Genomic DNA, 20,318 nt, shown 5'->3' on the forward strand with positions numbered 1-20,318 from the left:
TAAAATGTACTTTTCCCGTCTTTCTTTTATATCTATAACGGAACTACGTACATTTTAATTTTTTTTTGAATTAAAAATATATGTAATTTTAGGCTTAAAAATTAGGTTTGATCATTTTAAAATTAAGCTTAACTCATAATTCATACATTTAACTCCAAATGACAAACCCTGGTTCCATCCCTGATACATATTTCTTCGAATATTTTCTTGGTCAATATTCATCCTCTCAATATATGAAGCAATTGCACCACCTACATTGAAGTTAATTAAAATCTCTTGAAAAAGAGGTAGCTAGATGGTTACTAGAGAAGGTAAATGGGTTCAAGAATATAATTAATGGGCTGTTGGGCACAAATAGTTGTATAATATCCCCAAAATGAAAAATGTTACAAGTGGAGTGTACATAGCTTAGGCAACTATGAACCAAAACATTTGTACTTTCTTTGAACTTAATTAGTTTTGATTTCTTTTTTCACTTAGAAGATATATTATAAGTGCGCTAAAATTACTATACCTTTTACTACAAAAATCAAACAACGTGACAGTTTAGGTGACACTTGTTTATGATGTCCCAGTGTAGGTGGTGACACCCAACGTACAACATATGGCAACTACAAAAGGAAAAGACAGCAGCAGTTTAGGGAAGGAAAAGAGGGTCACAACCCCTCCAAATTCTCGCACCACCAATATCACCAAAACTCGTCTCAAAACACCCACCACAACCGCCCTTCACCACAAGCCTTCTTCAACTACAACTGAAAAACAAGTCCCAAGCTACCTCCGGCCGACGCAAAGCTCACGCCATGATCAATCTCTCAAGTACGTGAAGAAATCTAGCCCAGAAGACAGCCCCAAGAAGTCGGCCAGTCCTAATCGGAGAAGATCTTTCGACACGGCGGCACCGCCTCCGGCTTCCAGGCTACAAAGCTCATTTTCCTCCTCCAGCCCTCGAGAGAGAACGGTAACCGTCCGTTCTACATCGGTTACTCCGAAAACCACTAGTTCTCTCAAGCCTGTTGCAGAGAGGACTTCTAGAAGTACTCTTAAGGCGGGAAAACCGCACCCGTCCCATGCAAGGGTAACAAAGAAGAGCACGACTCCCGCTAATAAGAAGGAAACTAATATTGCTTCTGCTTCGGCAAAAGATCAAGAGGATGTGGATATAACGGAAAGTTTTAATCTTCATATTGCTGATCAAGATGATGAAGAGTTTTTGGTTCATGAGGTTGAAGAAATTGTAGAGGTGAAAGATCCTTCTGAAAATGTTGAGCATAGTGATATTGTAGAAGATGAGAAAGTCGAGCTTTGTGACATCCCTGAAGTTTCAGAAGAAAAAACGAATCCTCCATTAACTGCTGATATTGAAGAATCTGGAGATATTATATTACAAGAAGAAAAAGTTGAGAATCAGACTGAAGGAGATCAAGAGAATGGAAGCAATGAGATTCACCCGGAAGAGAGTTTTGCAAGTGAGACAACAGTTGAGGTCAAGGAGGATAAAGAAGAAGAGGGTGGTGAAGAAAAAGAGATTGTGGATGAAAACAAGCAAAATGAAGAGAAGGAAATGGTGGATGGGGAAATTGAAGAGCTTGTTTTGAAGGAAGAGGAAAATGTGGAGGGTGGCGGCTTTGAAGAAACAAAGTCAGAGGTGGCAGAAAATACAGAAATATCATCCATCAAGGAAGAACAAAAGGTTGATGGTGGTGTTGAAGAAAGTACAACAATGTCAATATCATCGAAGCGCCAAGTAGGATTGGTCGGGAAGAAGGAATCTCAGGCATATAATGATGTTATTGAGGAGACTGCAAGCAAGCTATTGGAGAAGAGGAAGAACAAGGTGAAAGCACTGGTTGGGGCATTTGAGACTGTCATAGACAAAGAATCCTCATCCAAATGATACCATTTTCCCCTCATTCAAGTTAATTATGTTTATTAATGAATTTTTCGTATAGTTTGATAATATTGTTGTATCAAGTATTAACTGCATTTCAATGTATGAATCATGCAAATACTAATATATATATATAGTTTTTTTTAGTTTTTGCCTTTCTTTAATTACCTTATCATTTTTTTTTCCTGAAATAAATGATTAAATGTTAATAACTATAGTTTAAAATACTTACTTTAATTAGCCAACTTGAGCCAAAACCTATTCTTTTTTTTTTTTTTTTTAAGGAATATAGAAATATTCATTAATTCAGAAATATCCAAAGAAGATCACACAAGAAGAAGAGATTGTTCCCTCTTTACAATATCACCTATACTTGGTGGGCTATCTTCCAACCAAGTAGAAAGAGTGACATGGGTGATAGCCAATTTTGCAAGCGCATACGCATCATTATTGGCGTCCCTCGAAACATGTAAAAATCTAGCATTCTCTACACCATATAGCTCTAGCTGTATACCTTCTATGAACTGTCCACAGCTACTAAAACATGGCCTTCCGAGTCAATCGCTTCGATAACTTGCATGGTGTTACCTTCAAAAAGAATGTTATCAAAACCCATTTCTTTGCTAAACAGGACAACATTCAAGGCAGCCATGGATTCTGCTGTAGTGGGATCTGTTATAGCTTCATGGGTTACACTACGTGCAGCCAAGACTTTCCCCATCGAGTCCCTGACAATGACACCCAACCCAATTCTCTTTTCCTTCATATTCACCGCCGCATCCTAGTTCATATTCACCATGTTTGCTGGTGGGGGTTGTCACTTAGCAACGGTACATTCCAAAACACGAGGCTCTTCATCTAAATTGCCATCATTCACCCGATGGTACTCTTCCAATGCATGATGTGCCTCTCGCAGGAGCTGAGTTGGATGGAGGAAAGGATCTCCATGGACCACAATGTTCCTACGCAGCCAAATGCGTCTAGTAGTCACAGCAAAAAGCTCCATTTCAGTCCTATCACAACGCTCCAACAAATTTCCAAAAATAGTGGAGAAACCGCCACTCATTTCTCCAACTTTTTGTAATTTTATCGGACCACTACCACACACATCTGTTGTCGATGGGCAGCTCCACAAAATGTGTTCCACCATCTCATTTTCAGCTTCACAAAAATAACTTTTGACTATTCCTTTTTTATAGAGATTAACCTTAATAGGGAGAAGATTATTAAGGGCTCTCCATAAAAACATCTTGACCACATTCGGAACCGTCAATTACCAACATTCTTTTTTTTTTTTTTTTTTTTGAGAAAATTACCAACATTCGTTCCATGCAAAACTACTCGTTGGTTTTGATCCCCCACTACGCCTATTTGACATTGTTTCCATCTCTAGGTGATAAGGACTTGTAGTATCCCCATATGAAGAATTAATTACGTTTTCTCTTGATATTTTATTACCAAAAGTGGTTTATATATTCTTGTTCCATTGCACCATATAAATTGCCATAATGGAATTGCTTTTTCAATATTAAACTGCATAACTTTATATGGTAAAACATTTTAATAACTAAAGCACAATATTGTAATGAATTTGCAAAAATTAATCATATGTGGAAATCGTCCTTTAATATGGAATGTAAGTTGTAAAAAACAGTTATTAGGGAAGACTATAGTTACAGTGTGTGAAGTGAGCCATTTTTTCCCCAAAATTTCTTTTTCTCTTATCCTTTTAAAACAAATAAACTGATGCATTTTATTTGATAATTTTTTTTTAAAATTTTTTTTATTTTTATAAAACTTACGTAAAAAGCATTTTAACACTAAAAGAGAATTTTTATACTATATTTTAAATAACATATATTCTTATCATTTCCCTTTCCAGATTAAAACTTTAGCGTATAAAACTATATGTCACTTAATTTAGCTCGGTTGATCATGATAATGACAAACAACAATTTAAACCAAGTTTAAAGCAGATGCATACATGTACAAAATAATATGGATTTACAGAATAATATTGTTGAGCGTTTAACCCCTGCTCAACCATAGGTCAGGAATCAATAAGTTTTCTACCCCCACTCTTCACTATATCAGAATTGATAAGCGTTCAACTCCCGCTCATCTTTGGGCAGGGGCGGACCTACCCCATGCCCTGGAGGGTCCAATGGTCCATGGCACCCCAAGGATTTCTAAACTCCTTGCAAGTTTTTTTTTAAAATATATTATGCCCTTATAAGGGTCCCGTGATGCAAATCGCAGAAGACAGGTTCTAGTACTGCACTCGATCTTGCGATCGAGCGCATGATCGATTGCACAATTCTCTGAAAGTGCGATTGATTGTCCACGTGCCTGCGATTGAGCCCACACGGGGAGACATTATGTTATTTTTCAGCTTTTAATTACTTAAACCGACTTTATTTCATTGTTTTAGTAGGGTTAGGGTTTTAGGAGTCTTTATTTCGTTATTTTATTAAGTTTAGGGTTTTGGTGGTATTTTTGTCATATTTTATTAGGTTTAGGGTTTTGGACTATAAATATATGCTTATAGCCTCTAAAGAAAACAACTGTTGTTTATTATTGATTTTGATGAATAAGAATACTCAGAGTTGAGTTTCTTTTGTGTTTTCTCCTTAAACCTTAGATAGTGTCTATTGTTTTAAGAAGATTTATTTGATTACTTGATAGTCTCAAGATTTAAAAATATATATCCGCTGCTTTATTGATATTCTTCTCTGCAGCCCACTAAGTCACGCTGCATTAGTTGGTATTAAAGCCCAAGTTACTTTCCATGAATTGGGAGAGGCAACCGTCTGGCAGACAGGAACGAAGTGAACATGCACACGGAGGTAGTCGTAAGGAACAACCGGGCAATTCATTTGCGGCACATGGAGGAGAGGTTTGGTGGTCTAACCGTGTCGAAGGAGGAGCGTGCGTGCACCCAACACGGGGTCTCTACCAATCACTTGGCCAACATGGATGGTTCGAGCGTTCGTCGTCGTCAACCAAGACTGCGGTACGCGGGGGCGGAAGACAAATTTATCACTGAATTTCGGCAACACATGGAGGAGAAATTCGCGGCTTTGGGGGATCAAATTGAATACCTCACTACCGGAATATCCAACCTGTGTGGTCACAAAAGGAGTGGATCTAGAAACCTGTTTGCAGAGCGCCAAACGCGCGGACCTCAGCACCGTGCACAAGTTCATGCCCATCAGCGGGTGAATAGGTTACCTAAAGAATTCATGGTAAAAAAAATAAAAAATAAAAAGAAAGTCAACAAAAAAAAAAAGAGGAGTTTGGGGAGGCAGGGATTGAGGCGGAAGATCCATGACAAGTCAATTTGACCTTTATTCGCCAATCTCAACTCCATCTACCCAAATGTATATGTGGAGGAGCAAGGTGAACCTGTTGAGGAAGAATTCCAGGAATCTGAGATCCTTGGTGAAGAGTTCGAGCATAAAGATGTTGAAGATGAAGATCTTTCACAAGGGTTTGTGGATTGGGATTCCCTACCAACCTATGATGACGATGTCAATGAGGAAGATCGAATTAAAAAACCTTTGTCATCCGACCTAGAGGAAGAGTATGAAGAAGATGGGTTTTCTCTCATGTTTGACTGCCTCTACCCTAAAGAAGATGACCCATTGGAAGAGGAAGAACCCATAGATGACATCGCCGATTATGAAGAGGTTGATGAAGACCTTTCAGGTGAAGTGCCTAATTTTAATGATGAAAAGGTTGATTATGTTAATTTTTTTGGTGTTGAAGATATCTTAAATTCTCCTAGCAATGATTATAGTGAGTTTTATGCGGATGAGGAAAATTATATGTTCCCAAGGGAAACAATGACTGACCCATTCTTGAGTATTTTCATGGCACGTGGAAGGGAAGAGGAACGAGAGAAGTATGGCAAATCCTAAAAATTGTCAAGTGGTGTGTGGGGCTTTCATGACAATCATCAAGGTATTTCGATGATGCGAAGCGTCACGTTTATTTTGGGGTGTTGCCTTGTCTTGATCTTGTGGAAGGGCGAGTGGAATGAGGACTGGACATCCAAAGGACCATGGAAAGAACTGGCTAAATTCGAGGGCGAATTCTCTCAAACAAGTGGAGAATAATGCAGATCGCAGAAGACAAGTTTTGGTACTGCGCTCGATCCTGCGATCGAGCGCACGATCGATCTCACAAGTCCCTGGAAGTGCGATCGAGCGCACCCGGGGAGACATTATGTTATTTTTCTGCTTTTAATTACTTAAACCGACTTTATTTCATTGTTTTAGTAGAGTTAGCGTTTTATGAGTCTTTATTTCGTTATTTTATTAGGTTTAGGGTTTTAGGGATATTTATGTCATATTTTTTAGGTTTAGGGTTTTGGGCTATAAATATATGCTTATAGCCTCCAGAGAAAGTAGTAGTTGTTTATTATTGATTTTGATGAAGAAGAATACTCAGAGTTGAGTTTCTTTTGTGTTTTTTTCCTTAAACCTTAGATAGTATCTATTATTTTAAGAAGATTTCTTTAATTACTTGATAGTCTCAAGATCTAGAAATATATATCCACTACTTTATTGATGTTTTTCTCTGCAGCCCACTAAGTCATGTTGCATCACTCCGGCAAGGTTTTCTCTCCCAAGAAAATTTTTAACTCATGCCACACGTTGTACCTCAAAAACGCCATTTCCAAGTCAACTAGGCCATTATATATATATATATGACAGAACTTGCAACATTAAGACTTTACACAAAATTAAACCTACAAAAAACAAAATGACAAATAAAAAATAATAATACTGAAATTAATTAGTGTGTTTAAGAGGTATGAGTGAAATTTATTAGTGTAGTAGTACTGAAATTTAGGGAAAACTTCACTTACCCCCATGAACTTATGTGACTTTTGCAAACACCCTTCTATTGTTCAAATTCTTTCACTTTGGTGTATCCAACTTTAATTTCATATTAAAATATGAAATTACTCGCACTAGCATTACTCTGAGATTGTAGTGTTTGAGATTGAGGAGGTCCATACAACTTTATTGTGTTCATAGTACCCTGAAACTACGCAATATTAAAAAATAAAATACACATAAATTAAATGGAACATACATATTAAAATATAAAATTACTCGCACTAGCATTGCTATGAGACTGTGGTGTTTGAGATTGAGGAGGTCCATACAATTTGACTATGTGGACTGTACCCTGAAATTGACCTCTACCTCCACCCCTAGTCTTTGGCCGACCTTTATGCAGTTCAAGATGCCCTCCCCTAGTCCTTGGCCCATCGCAAACCCTTTTGGGGTAGGTTGACTCCTACCCCTACCCCTACCCCTACCTCTACCCCTATCCCTAATACTCCCTCTACCTCTAGAAGAGGTAACAATAGCTTGCAGAATATGCGAAGAAGATGCAAAATTTGTTGTAAACTTATGTAATGAAGTTAGGGCATTGAATAATGACATATCTCTAAGTATGTAACTTACTGTTTCAGCATTAATGGTTGGCTGGGGAGTTGGGGTTTGCCCATATAAACTTTGACCACCACCATCTTTTATCTATGACAACAAATTTGTCAAACATTAACATAGTATAACCGAAAAAAAATAATAATAAAAAAATGTGTCAAGTATAAACATTAGTAGTAGTAGCTCACCTCATGTTGGCTTGCACTCTTGCTTTCTTCCCTGTAATTCACTACCTCTCTTCTTCTCTGCGGACATGTTATGGTATTGTGTCCAATCCTTCTGCATTTGGAGCATCTCATCCTAACTCCACCCTTCCTCATATGGTATGGATTCACAGGCTCTTCATGACCTTTCGTCTTTACTTTTTGGGGCCTGCCTGGTTGTATTCTATGTAGAGCAGGGTCCACATGGTCGTAATTTGTCTGCACCCATTGGTCCTCTCCAGGCATTGGATAAACAATCTTATCGTATGCTTTTTTATACATTTCAACAGTAAACCAATCATCTACATAATCTCGGGGGTCTGCATTAAAAAACTAGATATTAGAGATTGCATGTGCACATAGGACACGTGTCAAGTCCCACTATCTGCAGCCACAAGCTCTCCTCAACAAATTCACAACATACTGCTTGTTATTGTGTGTGACTTCATATAACCCAGCCCCAGCACATCTGCTATAGCAATGACCAGCAACCTGTTCAATTTCATCCAATTTCGTAATCACTCTTGGACAAAGCCTACCTGACATGGTTCAGATGCCATCCCTCTTTGTTTGGTACCTCTTCATCAACTTCTTTCTTATCATTTCTAGCATGGATATGATCGGCAGGTCGCGCACCTTCAGAATATATGCATTGAAGCACTCGCACAAGTTGTTCACAAGTAGATCACATTTGGGGATGTATTGATGATGTAGGACGATATTTACCTTTATTTTCAGTAAAAACGAAAATAAAGAAAATATCAAAAATAATATTGGAGCAGCGCCACTTGATCATAATTTTATCTATTCTCAAACAATGAAAGTACAAAAGGAAAGATTGCCACGATTTTCGCTGATTGTCAATTTTATATTAGGATTTTATTTTATTTTATTAGGACTTTATTTCCTTTCCTTATAGGGTTAGATTTACTATTGTTACTAGGATTATATTTACTTTCCTACTAAGATTAAATTTACTTTCTCTACTAGAAGTAGGTTTACTTTTTTTAAAAGGATTTCTCTTGTATAAATAGGCTAGCTTATTATGTAAAACTGAACTCATTGAATTATTATCAAATCAGAGATTTCTCTCTCAAATACTCTGTGGAGTTTTATTTTTCTTTTAGTCTGCTGGCTTGTTTTCATCTTTTTGGGTAGAAGACGAAGACGCTCCTCCTTGCAGAATCAAAGACGCTGCTCTTTGATTAGTTACCTTAGTCTTTCACTACGTCAGTTGGTATCAGAGCAGGCTTTATCCTGATCATGGCCAATCAGTGCAACGGTGACAAACTTCTCAAACATCGCCGCTTGTAGGGGAGAGGCTCTTTCATGAGCCAAATTCATAGGGTATCTGAGCTGCCATTATCCGGATTCGATGGCCAACTTATAGTATAACAACAACTTCTATAACAACACCGTTCGTGAGAGAGATGTTGTTTCGAGATCTAACTACCAGTGATACATCAAGCGATCAGAGGCTACTTTGAGAGTCGTATTCCAAGAGCTTCGGCAGATGGCGCAGATGATGCAACATGAGGTGCGCCAGTTGTGTGAGTTGTTTGAATGCAGGCAGATGCGTGCCCATTGGAATCACAGAGACACCCGGGAATACCGAATGAATATCGATCTCCTTTCATTCGATGGTTATCTTCACATTAAAGATTACCTTGATTGGATAATGGAGGTAGAAAGATTCTTTGAGTACATGTGTATTCTGGAAGAAAAGAAGGTGAAGTTGGTGGCTTATAAGCTCAAAGGTGGAGCGTCCGCTTAGTGGGAATGGTTGAAGCTCTCTTGATCCAGGGAAGGGAAAAGACCCGTGACATCTTGGCCCAAGATGAAGCGGTTACTCAATGCCCGATTCCTACCACCAGATGACTATGGGATCTGAAGGGAACCTGTTCGGTATCCTTATGTTGACCGATTCTGTGAGGATGACGTAAGCCACTTTTCTTAAGTCCATAATCATTTTCATAACTCTCCAAATAGGCCCTTCGCCTATGAAGAGAATTTTAACTATGGTGAAGAAGTTGTGGAAGATGTTAAGTTGGTTGAAGAAGTGGAGTTGCCGTCAAAGAAAACATATGTGCAACCACCATCATTGATTCCAACGACTACGTCAATGGAGGAACAACTACCGCCTCCTCCACCACAAGTGCAACCTCTTTCACCAGAGATGCAACCTCCTTCACCACATGTGCAACTCATCACGATGACCGCAAAAATTGGCGATCCTTTGGAAGATAACGGTGAAGTTGAAGATGACTTCCATTAAGATATCGTTGGGGGAATTTTTTGGAAAAGGACGAAAAGGAGAGAACGGGTCTTGGTGAAATCTATGTAGATTTCTCCAAATATATTTCCGCAGAGGAGCTGCATGTGCCATTTCCCAACAAATGATGAGTTTTTTTCAAGTGGGGGTGTCTGATGTAGGACAATATTTACCTTTATTTTCAGTAAAAACGAAAATAAAGAAAATATCAAAAATAATATTGGAGCAGCGCCGCTTAATCAAAATTTTATCCGTTCTCAAACAATGGAAGTACAAAAGGAAAGATTGCCACGAATCTCACTGATTGTCAATTTTATATTAGGATTTTATTTTATTTTATTAGGACTTTATTTCCTTTCCTTATAGGGTTACATTACTACTGTTACTAGGATTATGTTTACTTTCCTACTAAGATTAGATTTACTTTCTCTACTAGAAGTAGGTTTACTTTTTCTCCAAGGATTTCTCTTCTATAAATAGGCTAGCTTATTATGTAAAACTGAACTCATTGAATTATTATCAAATCAGAGATTTCTCTCTCAAATACTCTGTGGAGTTTTATTTTTCTTTTAGCCTGCGGGCTTGTTTTCATCTTTTTGGGTAGAAGACGAAGACGCTTCTCCTTGCAGAATCAAAGACGCTGCTCTTTAATTAGTTACCTTAGTCTTTTGCTACGTCAATTGAACCAATCTCTGGACCATGAGCTTGGGTCAATTTTTGCCAAATAGTTGTATGCATCTTCGCTTATAAGCCTCAATTCCTCCATTTCCTTATGGAAATCAACTTTAGTGTATGCTTCAGCTGCAACCCATAACTTCTTCTTCAACATTAAATCACGGTGACCTATGTCTCTATAGTTGGCATACAAATGTCGTAAACAAAACTGGTGGTCACCCCCAGGAAGCACATCGATTTATTGACTTGGCTTTCGCTCGCTCCTCCCCTGTCAACCTAGGCAACGTATCGCTTGCCCGCTAGCTGGTTGCAGCCCCTACACTCAGTCACAATAATAAATAAATTTGGTTACTTGTTGACGAAAACAAAGAATCACAAATATATATATATATATATATAATGAACCTAAAATATGGTTACCTTTTGATGATCAGAAATAAATGTCTATCCTTGTACAGGGGGTGCCAAGATCTGATAACAATGTCTCAAGAAACCATATCCAACTATCTTTGGTTTCTGCCTCAACAACTGCAAGTGCCACTGGGTACATGTTATTATTGCTATCTCTCGAAATGGCAGACAAAAGTTGTCCCTTATAAGGCCTTTTTAAAAAACAACAATCCAACATAATGATAGGCCTACAACCACCTCGAAAACCCTTTTTCACGGCAGCCAAAGAGAAGTATAACCTATGGAAACATGCTGGATGGTCAGGTAAAGGTCTATCTACCTTCATCATCATACAACTACCCCGGTTTGTTTGCCTAATTGTTTCACAATAATCCCGAAACCTACTGTATTGAAGATTAACTTTACCAAGAATCATATCCTTTGTAATTCTTCTAGCCCCCATACATCTGGCAATTATTAACATTAACACCCCACTTGTCTTTGACTTCCCCAAGGATTGCCTTTAAAGGCATGTTAGGTTGTGCTCTAAACTTGTCAATAAGTTTGTCGGCAATCCATGCAGATTTGACAATAGAATTCTTATGCTTCATTGTACAAGTGTGTTTCACATTTAATGATCTAATTTCAAATGAGTCATCATCCTTACATTTACGACTGTACACCCTATACCTACAACCTGGATCCCCGCATACCACAATACATTTGGCCGGGCAATTCTTTTTAAACCTTATATCCTTCCCATTTCTTAAATTGCTCTCTCTCGTAGCTTCTCCAAAGACTTCGATTGAGGGAAATTTCTACCCAGTACTCAATTGTGGGTTTTGCATGTCAATTTGCTGAAACTCTATTCGCCTAGTTACACATGTGGCAAGAGATGAATCCTCAATCTCCTCATCACTTGTGGGAGGGGATACAAGAATGTCACTTCGTGCCATGTCTGAGTTGGCATCATCATCAACCTCATAACCATAGCATTTTCCCCTTCCACTAACTTCTTCAGCATCTTGATTATCACCCTCCTCCACATCATCATTATCCTCATCCTCATCCTCTGACTCATTACCCTCCCCATCACCCTCAACACCACCCTCCTCAACAGTGCCCCTTCCATTGATGTCTCAAGAACGTTGTTTTCTTCATCAAACAAGTCCGGTTCTAACACCTCGTCCTAGTACGGATCATCTCGATCAATCCTACTATGCCCACCATCTTCACCATCACCATCATCATCATCATTATCTTCGTCATATTCCTGATCATTAACCATAAGCTCCTCAAATAAAACAAGATACAACTCAGTAATTGATACCCCTACATGCTCTGCAACTATTTCCAACACATCATGGTCTAATGAAATTAATTTCAGACCAGTTTGGATACTAGTACTTGGGTGTTTGTAATACACCAGATCCCCTGATTTGTATCCATACTTTTTAATTATACCCTCAATCTCAAAAAAAGACAACATGTCTGCATCAAACTTCTCGTCATACACATCTATGTCACCACCCACATATGTGCACATAAACCTCATATTTATTTTACCCCTGTAATGCACCTTGAATACAAACTCATGTATAGTCATCCTAACAATAAAAGAAATAAAGAAAATAAACAAATCAATAAAATATTAACATGCGTTGCGAATAAATAAACACTCAACTTACCACACATATGTATTAAAAATAATTAATTTGAATAAGTTTTCACATGGGACTCATCAATTATTTGTGGTAATATATGTTGTTTATGTTGTTTTCAATATAGCATGCACATGCAGCCAATGAGATTGCTTTGTTTGGCCCCCCAATGGTCATTAATTATGTACACAATATTATACGGGCACATGCAGCTTTCTATGCTTGATCTATTATATGACATTATTTTATAGGGACCACATAACCCAATTTGATGCCTCAATTCTAGAATATAGCATCCGTAGGCGGACCACCAAAAAAAAAAAAAAAAACTATACCCATAGCATATAACATCTGTAGGGGGACCACATAACCCATCAACCCCTATGCGTGAAACCCATCAAACAATAAGCAAACAAGTAGACAATAGGCAGACAATAAACCCATCAACCAGAAACTACAACCACTATGCGTGAAACCAAAATCCCCAATAAAAAAATATACCAAAAAAAAAAAAAAAGGGACCCATATCATTTTCCTTCACCATAAAGTCAATTTTCCTTCACCCAAATCTAAACATCAATATAGAGAACTCCAAAACAACCTAAACCCATCGAGAAAGAGAATTCCACAAACCCTAAAAAATAGAAAAACTCAATTAAATTTAGTGGGTTACCTTCAATGGCCAAAATCTTCAAAGGAAGACGTCTTTTCCCCTCATGATCTATACGTTTTTGTGAGTTTAATCAGATGGGTTTGAAAATTGCAGGTGAGGCATGAGGTTGGTCGCATGGCGGTTGGGCTGCTACGTAGAGAAGGGAAGTGGAGAAGAAGACGAACCTGCGTGGGTTGCTGTATGTTTAGGGTATTATGCCGTTTTGGTAAGTGTAAGGGTTTTTGTTTTGTTTTGTTTTGTTTGTTTTTTTTTTTTTTTTCAAGCCAAACCACATCGTTTGGGGGGCCTTTTTTAAAATGATTTTTTTTTTCTCAAAAGGGCATTTTAGTAACTTAACTTCAACAAATGACATTGTATTTCATTTTCGTCCAATTTGACGGTGCTGACTAACGAAGTGGCCACTTTGCAAAATTTTGGTACATTGTTAGGTTACTTTAGTACCTTTTGAACATTAGGGGGCCAAGTCGCAAACGGTTGTCAGTTTGGAGAACCTTTTTTTTATATTTTTCCCTTATTTATTATTATTATTTTAGGAAAATTATAGTTTACCCACTCAAAGTTGACAGCGTTTTTCAATTCGAACACCAAAGTTTCAATTTTTGCAATCCACCCCCCAAAGTTTCAAATTTTTGCAATTTGACCAATTGTATCCAAAACTTTCCATATTGCCCCTAATTTTTATTTTTTTTATTTTTTATAAAAAAATTTTGGGGTGGCTGGCCATCTGGCCATTTTTGCACCCCCAAATTTGTTTCTTTTTTTTTTCATAAAAAATAAAAAAATAATCGAGGAATAGTGTAAATTTAGAGGATGTATTATTCAAATTGAAAAGATGAAAACTTTATTGAAGTCTAAACGATGTTGAAGATTAACGTCAACACAAATGCTCTTTCCCTAATCCACATGTTTATGCTACCACTCCCCAAAAAAAAAAAAAAGCGATTTAAGTTTACACTTTACCCCTAGACATTGTCGAACTTTTTGGTTGAAAAGTATCACGTGTCATGCACGCGACTTGGTTTCCGTCCAAAGTGACGGCCAAAATAAACGAATGGGCTTTTTTGTTAACGTCTGGAATTTTGTAGGGGTCAAGTGTCACTTTTTAAACATTGAATGTCAAAACGAAAAATGGGTAGATATTTCATGGGGGGTAAAGTGTACTTCACCTTTTTTTGATTGAACCGTTTAAATTAGTTTGATATGTTTTGAATAGTGGGTGTTAGAATATATGGAAAATATATTATATTTTCCATATATTTCATAATTATGCTGATATTGAAATATTCTCTATTTATGGGTTGATTGTAATCATATAATGGGATTGTAATCAAATCAAGGAGATTTGATTACCAAACTTATATTTAGACATTACCCTATAAATAGAGACCTTTGTATTGTAGACAAATTAAGTTAATGAGCACAATGTAGCCCTTAGGGGTATTCCGAGTGGTGGACGTAGGTGTCTAACACCGAACCACCCCATGTTTCTGTGTACAATACAAAGGTCTCTATTTTCCATTATGAAATATATGAAAAATATAATATATTTTCCATATATTCTAATAGTGGGTGTAACTTCAAGAATGGTTTGGAATGGTGTTTTGTATTGTGATTATATGTATAAAACATAGCAGAAAATTTTTAGGAATAACATCAAGAAAACAAAAAAATATTGCAATTTCTTTTGATTTGCATGTTTGAATGGTTTGCCAATTTTTTTTTTTCTTCTAGAAAATCAAGCTGCTATAGATAATTGCTTGTTTGTCTTAATATTAGGCACTACAAAAAAAATTACTATTTTCTGACGTGGCAAACAGTACATGATTTTTGCCACGTCACCATTTTTTGACATGGCAAAAAATGCGACGTCAGAAGATATTTTTCTGACATGCTAAATATTGACATGTCACAAAAAAATGGGCGGGATTTTGAAATTTTTCCCTCTTCTTATTTTCCCTCAACGTTTTTCCTCTTTTTATTCTTCCCTCTTCATTTATTTTCCCTACACTCTCTCTCTCTCCTCTCTCAATCTCCCTTCTCTCCATGGCAGATCGAAGAAAGCAGAAGAAGGAGAAGAAAAAAGAAAAGGAGAAGAGAAGAAGAAAAAGAAAGGGAGAAGAGAAGAAGAAGAAAAAAAAAAAAAAAAAAAAAAAAGGAGAAGAGAAGATTAGAGAAGAAGAAGAAGAGAAGATAAGAGGATTTTTTGGGTTTTTGAAGATTTGTTGGGTTTGACGTTTAGGTTTTTGATTTTTCAGATTGTTTTTTTGATTTGGGTTTTTGATTGTTTGAAGATTTTTCGGTGTGAGTTTGGGTTTTTGAAAATGGAGATCGAAAAGAAGAGAGAACATGGAGAAAAGTGAGAGTTGGCCAGAGAAAAGAAGAGAGAGAAAGAAAAAATTGAGAAAAGAAGAGAGCCGGCCGTGCTGGGCAGAAACGAAAAAATTTTGGAGAAATTTTTTTTTGTGGTTTCTCTGCACCACTCGAGCGGTGCAGAGAAACGAATTTCTCTAGATAAATTACAAAAAAAAAAAATTAAATTAATACATTTTTTAATTGAAAAAAAAATTCAAGAAATTTTTTTTTTTAAAAAAATTATTATTTTTAATTAATTTTTAAATTTCCTGACGTGCCAAAACTGACACGTTAGAAAATTCTGACATGCTAAGCAGTAACACGTCAGGAAAAAAAATTTCCTGACACCTATGCTTCTAACATTCAACACACGTCAAAAGTGCTACGTCAGAAATTTTTTTTGACGTGTCAGACACCCTGACACGTCAGAAAACTCCAGTGAGAAAAAAATTGGTTTTTTTTTTTTTTGTAGTGATGCATGGTTAGGTTTTCAAAACATGATTATATTTTCAAAACATTATGTAACTTATATTGACAATATATATAAAAGTAGTTCACACAGTCTCATTATGTTTTGCTGAATGAATGATTAGATTTTGGATGTATAGAGCAACATTAAATGTAGGTTTTTTTTTTTGGTAGTGTACTTTCAATGAAAGTCCAATAACAAAAGGAGAAAATAAAAATAAAAATAACATGCAGATCTGCTTCCTGAATTGATTTAACATGACACAAAGAACTTATATAGAAGAAAATGTTTAAATTACACATCTTGGAAAGCTCTCCTAGTGTCTATTTAGCTAGTAGAGTACCAAAGATTCTTGAGAGTAGGGTTGTAGATTAGCGGACTTAAAATATGCTACGTTAGCCAAGATGATATGGATGTGATAAATGAGTGTGAAGTGTATCGTTATTCGTTATATGGAAGTGGTTGAAAGAATGAATTTTACCATTTTCTAAAAAGAAACGTAAACCACTTAAAACACGACATGTTAGTCAGTGTGACATGGGTACTATAAAATAAGTGTGAAGTGCAACATTATTCTAGAAAAAAAGAGTAACAATACTCTTCACGCTCATTTATTATACATGTATTACGTTGGCTGACAAGATGTGTTTTAAGTGGCTTCATTTGTCAACCACTTAAAAAAATAAGAGTGTAAACCACTTAGAACACGACATGTCAACCGCCGAGACATGGGTGTAAAAAATAAGTGTGAAATGTAGCATTATTCTAGAAGAAAGAGTAATGTTACTATTCATACTCATTTACACACACATGTCACATCGGCTGATGTGACATGTTCTAAGTGACTTCCCACATGAGTCACTTAAAAAAATACAAGTGTAAACTACTTAAAACACGACATGTCAACTTGTGTCATATTGGTGTAATGAATGGGTGCGAAGTATAGCATTATTATAGAAGAAAGAGTAATACTACTCACTACAAAAAAACAATTTTTTTTTTTACTGGAGATTTCTGACGCTTTATGGTGTCCGACGAGTCAGAAAATTTTTCTGACGCGTGTTGATTGTTAGAAACATAGGTGATAAGAAAAAAAATTTCCTGACGCGTCAGTGAGTAGAACGTCAGAAAATTCTGACGTTTTACTGTACGACACGTCAGAATAATTTTCTGACGTGGTAAGTGTTTCCATGTCAGAAAATTCTGACATTGGAGTTCCGCCACGTCAGAAAATTTTCTGACGTGGCATCTCTAACACGTCAAAAAATGTGGAATTTTTTTAAAATTTTTTCTGAATTTTTTCTTTCTTTTTTTCAATTAAAAAAATTTATTAATTGAAATTAATTTTCAATTAATTTTTTTTTTTTAGGAATTTCTTTGCACCACGAGTCGAGTGGTGCAGAGAAATGAAAATCAAGCACCATTAATGGTGCAGAGAAGAAGATTTCAAAAACCCAAATATTTGGGTTTTTGATTTTAGGAATTTCTGATCTGCACCTCTTTTCTTTTCTATCTCCGGCCAGCTCTCCCTTTTCTCCATTTTCTCAATCTCTCTCTTCTTTTTGATCTCCATTTTCAAAAACTCAAACCCAAAACCCAAACCAAAAAAATCTTCAAAAAATCAAAAACCCAAATATCAAACCCAACAAATCGTCAAAAACCCAAAAATCTTCTTATCTTCTCTTCTTCTTCTTCTTCTTATTCTTCTTCTTCTTTTTTTTTTTCTTTGTTTTTTTTTAAAAAAAACTTACCCATGGGTAAGTTAAAAAATCTTCTCCCTGCATGGCAACAAATCTTCACACTACAGTGCAGCTCCCTCTTTTTCTTCTAGATCTGCACACTGCTGGCCAGCTTCTCTTCTCCTTTTCTTCTTCTTTTTCTTCTTCTCTTCTCCTTTTCTTTTTCTTCTTTCTTCTTCGATCTGCTGCTTTCATTTTTTTCCCTCTAGATCTAGAGGGAGCTGCCGTGCAGTGTGCACATCAAGAAGGGAGATTGAGAGAGGAGAAAGAGAGAGTGTGGGGAAAATAAATGAAGAGGGAAAGAATAAGAAGAGTGAAAAAGTTGAGGGAAAAAAGAAGAGGGAAAAATTTTAAAATCCCGCCCATTTTTTTATGATATGTTAATATCGGGTACCGAGGGGATTTCTGACGTGCCATGTGTCGCACATCAGGAATTCTTGACGTGCGACACATGGCACGTTAGGAAACTAATCTAAAAAAAAAAAAATTGACATACGATATATATAAAACCAGCCATGAGGCGGTAATGACAGTAGTATAATCAAAATAAAGAAATGATATTAAAGACAGTTGAGAAACATGATAAACAAAGCTTGAAATTGTTATAGATTAAATCGTTACAGATTAGATAAGCTTACAAAAGTAAGTGATAGTGCTTACTGAAGTAAGTGACAGAGAGGGAGAGGAAACAAAGACAGGGGAATGGCTAGAGAGCAAAAGAGCTTCAGAAGATGAAGGTCTCTGGTAAATTGCTTCTGCCTTACAAAGGGGAGGGGAGCCCGTTATATAGGCTGATTACATCAAATAAAACAAAATACAATCATGAAAAGCAGATGCCGCGTTAATGCGGTCAATAGTGCATAGTAGAGGCACGTTCGGCGCCAATTTGAAACAGTGAAAGTAGCCAATCTGGAATAGTTGCTGTCGGCACTATAGTGTCGGCAGACAAAACTTGAACAGTGAATAGTGCGTCCGAACAATAATCTTGTACAGTGTCGTCCGTGACAATGAACAGTAAAAGTGAACAGTGTTTTGCACAGTAACTTCAAATCATTGATCCGTTGAAGATCTTTTAGATGAATTGCTGTTGTTATGAACAGTGAACTGAGAACCAGCTGTTAATGGAATGGTAGCAGTTCTTTTTCTTTGAAACTCTTGGGAAATCTGTGGCCGTTATGGTGCCATTGTTTCACAAATCTTCAATCCCTGGGTAGGGATAGTAGTCTTGTGTGTCTTCATAATATGAGGGAACTTGAAGGGGCTTCTAGGACGATGCAGATTTTTCTTCTTCTTCGTCGTTGTCAGAATCATCATCAAGGGCAGCAAGGAGAGCTTTGATTTTTTCTTTCTTCTTTGAAGAAGATTTCTTCTTGGAAGAACTAGATGCAGTGGAAGGGGAAGAAACATGGGATATTTCCTTTTCTTCTTTTGGGGAGGAGAAAATACTGGGAGTAATCAAGAGTGGGGGTTTAGCCGTTAGTGGCAAAGCATGAGCCTTGGAGGCTTGAGACATTTCTTTGACAGAGATGACAATGGAATCAACTAGTGAGCATTTATCCCACCATTTGACAAACCATTGCCGTTGGATCTTGTCTTCTGAAAGGTGATATTGCCATTTTAGAATCCATGGAAGTTTGTATTTTTTGACAAAATGAAGCATAGTTGAAAACTTAGAACCATAAGAATCAACTTTGTAGTTGTTTTTGAATATTTGGAAGGCTTCAACTAGTTGGAGAGGGAGGATATCAGGGAGAAGGCCAAATTGGCTCCACCATTTGGAGAACCAGAGAGGTAGGATACCGCAGAAATTTTTGTCAAAATTGATAAACCAGGAATGATCAAAATTCGAGGTTTGGTAAAGCATAAATTTAAACCGGGCATCGATATAATCATAATAAGTGCAGGGGATAGTAAAGCCGTTAAGGGATTTTGAGACAGGAGGATGGTTACCCCATTCATTTCCAGTGATAATCCGTTTAAAATAGACACTATGATAAAGTATCTTTTGGGGATTATTCCTGTCAGGAATAGCTTTGAAAGAGACAGAATCAGTTTGTTTTAAGACAGCAGAATAATAGGCCAAATTTTTCTGGGGTGTTCAGGGATCCAGTGAAAATTTGGAGGCAAGTAGGGGAGGGCAATATCTCCGGCAGATTTAAAAGAGGAAGAACGATTTAATTCGACAAAGAATAAATTCTGAGAATAAGGGAGAGTCATATAGGCAGATGTTTTATCATACCTAATGAAGGGATTTCTGGACCTATCAGAAAAGGGATCATAAGAGGAGGCAAGTGTACTTGAGTACGACATTTGAGAATCAGGATAGAAGTGAGAAAATCTGTTGGTTATGGCAACAGAAGAAATAGGCAAAGAAGAAGCAAGGGAAGAATTTTAAGGTCAGAGCCTTGGAGTCAACTTTCTCTCTGAATCTAGCTGCAATCCAAAAACTTGTTCTGTTCTGACCAAATCAGAAGAACAAGAAGATTTACTTTTTACCCTGATTTCAAAAATTGATAATCCTGATTTGAAAG

At 36.9% G+C, this 20,318-nt stretch overlaps 1 protein-coding gene across 2 annotated transcripts in view; it reads left to right on the forward strand.

Annotated features, from left to right (window-relative positions):
• Positions 1–1,945, forward strand: part of LOC132190654 (uncharacterized) — a 2,624-nt gene extending 679 nt beyond the window's left edge. The window contains exon 2 of one of the 2 annotated variants that reach the window (XM_059605694.1): positions 576–1,945. In XM_059605694.1, the coding sequence (XP_059461677.1) occupies positions 605–1,897 (1,293 nt within the window). In that variant the 5' untranslated portion in view covers positions 576–604 and the 3' untranslated portion in view covers positions 1,898–1,945. The remainder of the gene's footprint in view (positions 1–575) is intronic. The other variant, XM_059605695.1, reaches the window with a different exon arrangement.
• Positions 1,946–20,318: the final 18,373 nt, after the last annotated feature.

Source organism: Corylus avellana, chromosome ca8 (genome assembly GCF_901000735.1).
Source record: "Corylus avellana chromosome ca8, CavTom2PMs-1.0".
NCBI classification, from domain to species: domain Eukaryota; kingdom Viridiplantae; phylum Streptophyta; class Magnoliopsida; order Fagales; family Betulaceae; genus Corylus; species Corylus avellana.